The 7,490-nt window shown below is 39.8% G+C and overlaps 1 protein-coding gene across 1 annotated transcript in view; it reads left to right on the plus strand.

The window, feature by feature from the left end:
• Positions 1-647: 647 nt before the first annotated feature.
• LOC104074816 (transcription factor IIIB 90 kDa subunit-like) overlaps positions 648-7,490 on the plus strand; it is a gene marked incomplete at its 3' end in the record, with an annotated part of 14,440 nt that continues 7,597 nt past the window's right edge. Inside the window, exons 1-2 of the mRNA XM_009575086.1 lie at positions 648-792; positions 2,105-2,198. Coding sequence (XP_009573381.1) covers positions 675-792; positions 2,105-2,198 — 212 coding nt within the window. The remainder of the gene's footprint in view (positions 793-2,104; positions 2,199-7,490) is intronic.

Raw genomic sequence — 7,490 nt, forward strand, 5'->3', positions numbered from 1 at the left:
CACTGCTGATGTTAATTGGATTGTAGCAATTTATGGTGATGGAGAGTATGCCTCAGTATCTGCAATAAACAGCGTTTTGTATTGGTGGAATATGAGTCCGAGAAGGAGCTGGAATTAACTTTAGGGTGTAAGTAGACTTTTGTTACAGACATGGGATTTTAAGCAAATGAATTTTTTTCGAAGCTTAGTTTGTAGGTAGGTGTGAGATGAGACATGCAAGTTAGCTTATTTGTTACTTTGCAGGAGATGTTAGAAGTTTTGGGTCTAAGTTATGTCCTCATTCTGCAAAAGCTTTTGCAAACGCTTAGCTTTGCCCATAATTTCACTGAGACCAGTAACACTGCTCACGTGTCGGAGTCAGCATGTGCAGGCTTGGCCCCTGAAAAGCATGTAAGAAAACCTTTGTGCAGTGCTTTAAAGGTCTCTTGTCTATAAAGCAAGAAAGGATTTTGTTTTAGCTTAACTAAAAAGGTGCTTCTAAAGCTTAGTGATCAGAGGATCTGGTCCAGCAGCACAGTCCATATTGTTTGCTGAGATGTGAAGTAAGCCAACCACAACAGCCCTGCAGTACTGCTGCTCAAGTGCTGCATTTTCTAAATCAAAGGTTAGGATTAGAAATAATTGTATTACTTTCTGTTGCAGATCCGTGTTTATATATTCCTCGTTTTGCACACATGCTTGAGTTTGGGGATAAGAACCACGAGGTGTCCATGACAGCTCTCAGGCTATTGCAGAGAATGAAGCGGGACTGGATGCACACCGGCCGCCGGCCCTCCGGGCTCTGCGGAGCAGGTATGTCAGACACTGGGTGTATCGCTTCCCCTGCAGCGGGTTGGACGGGAGAGTCTGGGAGTTGGGAACACATGAGGACTTTCTCATTTCCTTGGTGACACCATGTTCTCTGGGTTTTGTGTTGTCGGGCACCTACAGATTATATAGGTCTTCATCAAAATAGTTTCTGAAAGTCAAACTTCATTTTTGCCCTTGCTCCTACCTTGCTTGCTCAGATCCTTTCTATCTTACGTTTTGGATTTTTTAACCTCCTTTCTGGTGCTCTTCTCACCCCCACTGTCTGCAAGCTCTAGCTGCTAAAAGGTTTTTTTGTCAGTTAAAATGACACCATTAGTGCAAGCACTTTGATTTGTGTCTTTACATAGAGTCTTATGCAAGAAGTGCCCTCTTTGACCTGTTCTGTGAAATTGTTTTCCTCTCCTTCTTCATCTTTTTCCAAGATCCATCGCTGTCATGATGCTTACAAAAAACCTACCAGTTTGGGAGGGCTAGATTAAAAGGTAGCCAGTACCAGCCAGTGAGGTCAGAGTAACGAAGAGTGTAGATAGTCACAGAGTTCACGTATGCGCTTTATTTTATTTGAAAGATCTTACATGTGCATGCTGGAATGACAAATAGCGCTCAAACCTCAGGGAACCCAGGACTATGCAATCTTCTCCTTGAAATTTCTAGCTCCTTTTTGTTAATAGTACTTGCTTATTGCACATTGCTAAAAAACTGAGTGTAGGCTCTATGGGAGACCAGTCTGGTCTTTGATTCACTGCATAGACTATATCCACACGAGCAAGTGATTTGATTCAACAGACATGGATCAATAGATTGAAGCGGGTGGTGCTGAGTCCCCTACATCCATCCACGCAATATGCAGTTCGTGTGGTTAGTTTGCTTCCCTGGCCAAAATGTCTGTGCCATACGTATGTGGTGTGCTATGGGCCGGGTTTAGTTTGGTTCCCTGGCCAAAATGTCTGTGCCATACGTTGTTTGAAGGACCAGTTGTTAGTTCAGCCCCTGATGTTCCCATTAGGAACTGGAGCACTTTAAACACATACCTGAAGTGGAGTTCTGGTTTAGTTTCCTCTGAAAGGAATCACTTTTGCATGCTTAAAACTGTTCTGCGCACTGAGCCACTGCACAATGAGTGGGGGTGATGCTTCAAAACAGAGCTAGTGCTCTGAATCAACACATTAATGTAAATGCAGCCAGTACTAGTTATTTAGCTATATAGAGGGTCTTGCAGTTATCTGACTGTTTTCTGCTTTTCTTCAGGAAATTTTCCTCTTTTTGACATTGACTTTCCCTGCTTATTCTCTAGCTCTGCTAGTGGCAGCAAGAATGCATGATTTCCGACGTACTGTTAAAGAGGTCATCAGGGTGGTCAAGGTTTGTGAGTCTACATTAAGGAAAAGGTCAGTGCAGTTTTATTGCTTTTATCTTTCGTTTACAGTACTGAAAAGTGGTGTAGTCCAAAATGAATGTATATCAGAGAAAACCAGGTTCTTTTCCTTTCCAGAAGTGCCAAGAATAAAATGAGTACAACATGTTTCAGCTGGTCATTTTTAAGTACTAACATCTGCCTCTTATGTAAGGCCTCAAATGCTTAGCAAAGATGGTAAGGAGCACTGTGCCCATATAACAGGTGAAGAGTTGAAGGCAAAAAAATGTTGGGTCAGAAATGTTAAGAGTGTTGTCACGTCCTCAGAAGAAATGATTGATTCTCAAAGCTGAGGATGTACTGTGGGATTTTTTTTTTTTTCATTAATCCAAAATACAGTTCTGAAAAGTCATGTCCTTTAGCTGTTACTGAACAGAATTTTTCAAAATATTTTGCTGAAATGTTCATTTTTGATAGCATTGCACTGCTAATAAATAGAAGACAGTGCAGTAAGTCTAATGATAAGTTCACTGAAGGGGTCAGAAGTGAAATTATCAGCAGAATGTGAGCCTGAAAGTGGGAATTTCCCTAGTACCTTTGGCATGTTTTTTATTTTTTAAAGATGTGGTAGCATTTACCATATTTTGATGAAGTAAGCAGTCACCCAGTTTCCCTCATTTTAGTTTTGAAAAGTTGTAACATTTTCTTTCCCTGTAGGTTCAGTAAAAAATGACCTAATGGTGAAATACCATGCTTTCTGTTGTCCCCAGTTGGAAATTTTTGTACCACCAATAAATTCTGAAGTTTGTTCTACCAAAGTTTGTCTTTAGAAAGCTCCCCTGGTGTCTCTCTTTCTCTCCACCTCGCTGAGACCAGCTTAAGCACATCCAGCCAAGTCTAATACTTGTTAATAATATTCACTTCTTAATTGTGAAAAATGTTTTTGCCCAGGAATGACACTTCAGGAACAGGAATGACACTATGTCCCTACCATGCATGGGTGGTATAGGGATAAATTTGGAGTGTTTGAAGGTGCTACAACAATAAGGATGGAGCAGTACAAATGCCACTTTTTTTCTCTCTGGTCGACAGGTCATGTGGTTTAATGTGCTTTTTGTATGATTAATGATTTATGCACCCACAATCTACTTCAAGATGCCTTGGTTAAGTAGTTAAAGAGTTCGTTCTTACTAAGAAAATAAGCATAATAAATTAGAGTTGGAAGGAAAATTAATTTGAGCAATTGTTTCAAGTGAAGAAATCTTACTTCAAAATTCATGCTTTGAAATGTTTACTCAAGTCACACACATCAACTAAAATGACAGCGTTATTTACTTTGACAGGGTAAACGTGACAGCTGAATTATTTTCAGGCAGCTATAATTACAACTGTATTTATCACGAATCTATAAATTTGATTGATGTTTTTCAAATAAGAGCACGTTATATAGTATTTAACGAAGGCAAATAAAAAAAATACCTTTGAATAACTCTTTCTGCACTCCAGTTTTTTTCCTCTTTTTACACGAATTCCTCTCAAAATGCCATCAGGTAGAAGTTGTCTAAATTAATAAGCACTTGTTTCACGTTCTTAAAAATTTTTTTGCTTCTCAGTTTGATGTACAGTTTTATTTCCTTTTAATTATTGCTATAGTTACTCTAGTTTGTAAAGAGCTACTGCTGCTTTGTGCATTGTGAAAGTGTCGCGCCTAGTTGGGTGAACGCTCACTAGTGGATGGCGTTGGATGCTACACTCGCTGCTGATGGCTTTGGCCTGACAGCTCTTGAAGTGAAACCAAACGGGAGTCCAGATAATGCTGAAACGACCAACCTGCAAATTCTGCTGTGTGGTCCCAGTTGGCTACAGGGCTCCTGGGGAAGCACAGACTATTGGAAGCTGGATTTGCTTTTGGTGGCGATGGATTTCCATGGCAGAAATCTGCAAGGGAAGGGGCGACACCGACACAAGGTGCCTTCTCCCCCTGCCCTGCGGAGGCTGCCCAGCAGTGTGGGGGGGACAGGGCTGTGTCGATCAGAGGCTTGGCTGAGGATGCGGGAGTGATGCTTTTTAAGAAAGCCCTGCGTGGCTTCCTGTTTCAGAAAGACCCTCAGCAAGGGGTGGCAGCCCCTCCCTAAGAAGGGCACTATTTCTGATGCTGTGCAATGCAGCTGATGCGACGGTGCAAAAGGCGATTAGATCACCCTGTTGTCCATCAGCTGGAGAGCACCAAGCCCTACATGCCTGTAGTCTATCGCCTCTTTCACTGCCTGCTGTGTACAGGAGGAGTAGCTCCTAGGAGGAGGTTCACAAAAACGTGATGTACCTTCAGGTCATAAAAATGAATGATCTGATTGTAAAGGGAACGTGTTTTGGAAGGAACAAGCGACAAAGCATGGCCCATGGATCCTGTCAGTCGTCTGCAAATCAAGAATTCTTAATTTAACCATCAGTTTGGTTAAAAACCAGTGTGTGTTTATTTCTAATATGTGTGGGTTTTTGGTAGGATCTTGATAAGAAAACTTTGTAGTTACTTCACAGGGTCTTCTAGCTTTATGTTTTGAAGCACACAATTAAAATGTAAAACTTGTTGCTGTTGTTGAAAGTGAATGTATTAAATATTAATAAATGCACTGATAATTCTATCTCATTTCCAGTCTAATTGAAATGATATTAACTTATATATCACTTTATATATTCAAAGTACTGTACAAATACTAACTAATTAGTCAAATTGTTATTTTCTGTGTAATCATCTGTGGAGATGGCAGACATTAACTTTTAATAAACCCAACCCTTTTTTTTAGTTTAATCCTCACATTTGTGCTTGTGTTCAATGCACCTGTCTTCGCTGCTTTTAACCTTTACGTACTCTGCCCCTTCATCTGTTTATTCACCTACTGCTTATTTTCTCTGCATACTAAATTCTGTCTTATCTGCAGTGAGAATAATTTTTGTGATATTTGTCCATTGTGCATTATCTAATACTGTGCGGCCCTTACGTTTGAAGATCTTAGGCACTTCTTCAATAGAAGTAAAAAAATCAGCTTATCTTTGTTAACACTTACGTTTTACTTCTTTGGCTTACTCTTTTTATCTTTAAATTGAGCTGTTTTTTACATAAAAAATATTTCTTCTCAGTTCCCATAAAGTGCTATCTGTTAAAAAACGTATTTGTGATGAACTTCAGAAGAAATAAAGCTTCATTTAGAAGGAATTGGAATGAAAGGCCAGAACGGGTTTGAGGCGCTCATTTTTGAGGTGAATGTTTTTTCTCACAATGTTTTTGGCGAAGGAAGAGAAGACTTGTACGACGGAACTCCATTTACCAGGCTGGGTGGAGATGCTGCAGGGACTTTCACAAATGGGGTCCTTTGCTCATGTCCTAGGGACCCAGCTATAGCTCTTTCAGTGACTGCGTTGGTAATTTTCTGGAAAAATTAAAGATTCATGCATAGAGATAAATGTATTGTCTGCAGCGTTTTTGTATTTTCATTTCTGCAATGTATAGCTCGCATAAACTTCATGTCCAAGCTCCCAGTGCAGTCTCAAGCCGGGTAGGCTTCTGCGAGCTCAGGCAGGGTGAGGAGCAGGTTGATACGTGAGTCCGGAGTCAGGACGGGAAGAGAAGGTAACAAGGACGCTTGTGGCTGCGAGGTGGCTGTGAGGTTATGTTTTCCAAAACACCAAAGCCAAATCAAGGCCAGGACTGAAGGGAAAGGCGCAAAGAAGTCTGTGTTTGGCTGTGATCCAAGTAAAGCCATGATAAAATCCTGTGAAAGGTGTCTGATGAATTAAGTGAGAGCTGTTCACCTAAGGTATTTGAGCATGGAGAAAGGTAGAGGATGCTCAATACGTCAGAGTTGTGTAAGTGCTCTTGGTTGAAGTGCGGTATGGAGAGAAGCTTTCCGAAAACTGGGCGAGTTACTTCATGTAAAGTTGCTCGTGGTGGTGTCCGCTCTGATCTCAGATCAGCAGCCGTGGAGCTCCTTCACTGGCCACTGTTGTGGTAAGCTAAGAAAGTAAATCGAGAAGTACTTTATGTCTCCAGTTAAATAATTTCAAGTGGCTTATTGATGATTTCTAGAAATCTTTCTAGTATGGCAAGTAAAATGCAACTTGATCCATGCGGGTTGGTATTGCATACCTTTGTAAGTTGGATTGTCTGTTTTAATGAAAAAAGGGTTTATTTTTGAGGAATCCAATTTCACAGGCAATGTTCCTTTTTATAAATCCAGCTTCTATATAGCTAGTAAGCTAATACATTAATTAGATTCCTAATATATTTTAGTACTTCATACTTACTTAAAAAATGTAATTTCAAAATTATTTGGTGTCTGTTACTTTTGATACAATAGTTAACTTACTAGCACTAACTCGGGCTTAGATCTTGTAAACAGTTTTCTCTGTGTTTGACTTTCCTCATCTGAGTGGCTGTTAAGAAATTAAGCAGCACACTGTTTTTCTTTTCCGGGAGATCATAGAGTGTTTTTGACAGACCACAGCGGAGGAACCGTGCTAATGAAACAAAATTTTAAGGAATGCTAAAGCATTTTGTTTCATTAGCATGGTGTGAACACTTGAATCAGGGGGAAAAAAAAAAACCAAGAACAAAAAATTCCAGGTGGTTTAGACTGGTGGACTTCTGGGATGGCCAGGGAGATCTGTCGGTGGGATTATTGGTGGGCTGACCTTGTGCATGAGTGTTAACCTGAGTTAACCGCACGTGTAAGTGTTTGCAGAATCAGGCTTTAAAATTTACGCTAACAAATTTATGATAATTTTAAATTTCTGTTTTGCTCTGTGTGAGCAAGTAAAAGCAACTATTCTAAAGGGTGCTTTTATTTAGTACAATAAATCTTTCAAGGTACCCATTCTTTAATACTTAGGAAAACGACAGAGTTGCCAGCAAATGAGCACCATAAATTATCAGTCACCAATTAATTTGCAGTGAATGACTGTGTGTGTATGCTCTTAGTCCATCGCAAAAAGAGGTGAAATGTATTAATGTAGTACACCATGGAAGTTGTTTAAGTGAAAATATTTCTCTTTACAGTTGCATTGGGCCAGGAACACAGACAGACTAATTTGGCACAGCTCAGGTGATAAGTTGTAAGTTGTAAAACCACAGTAACTGGATCGCCTCTAATTTTGTCCTTACCCTTAGTAATGAGATACTCATTCATACAGGCTTTAAAAATACCTTTTTTATATTGCTGCAAGTACATGTAAAATTATATATATGTACAATGATTACATATAAGGAGATTGTGCTTCTCTTTATTTACATACTGGTGGATACTGGAGAACTTTTTTTTATGTCGTGTAG

Source organism: Fulmarus glacialis, unplaced genomic scaffold, assembly GCF_000690835.1.
Source record: "Fulmarus glacialis isolate BGI_N327 unplaced genomic scaffold, ASM69083v1 scaffold5323, whole genome shotgun sequence".
NCBI classification, from domain to species: domain Eukaryota; kingdom Metazoa; phylum Chordata; class Aves; order Procellariiformes; family Procellariidae; genus Fulmarus; species Fulmarus glacialis.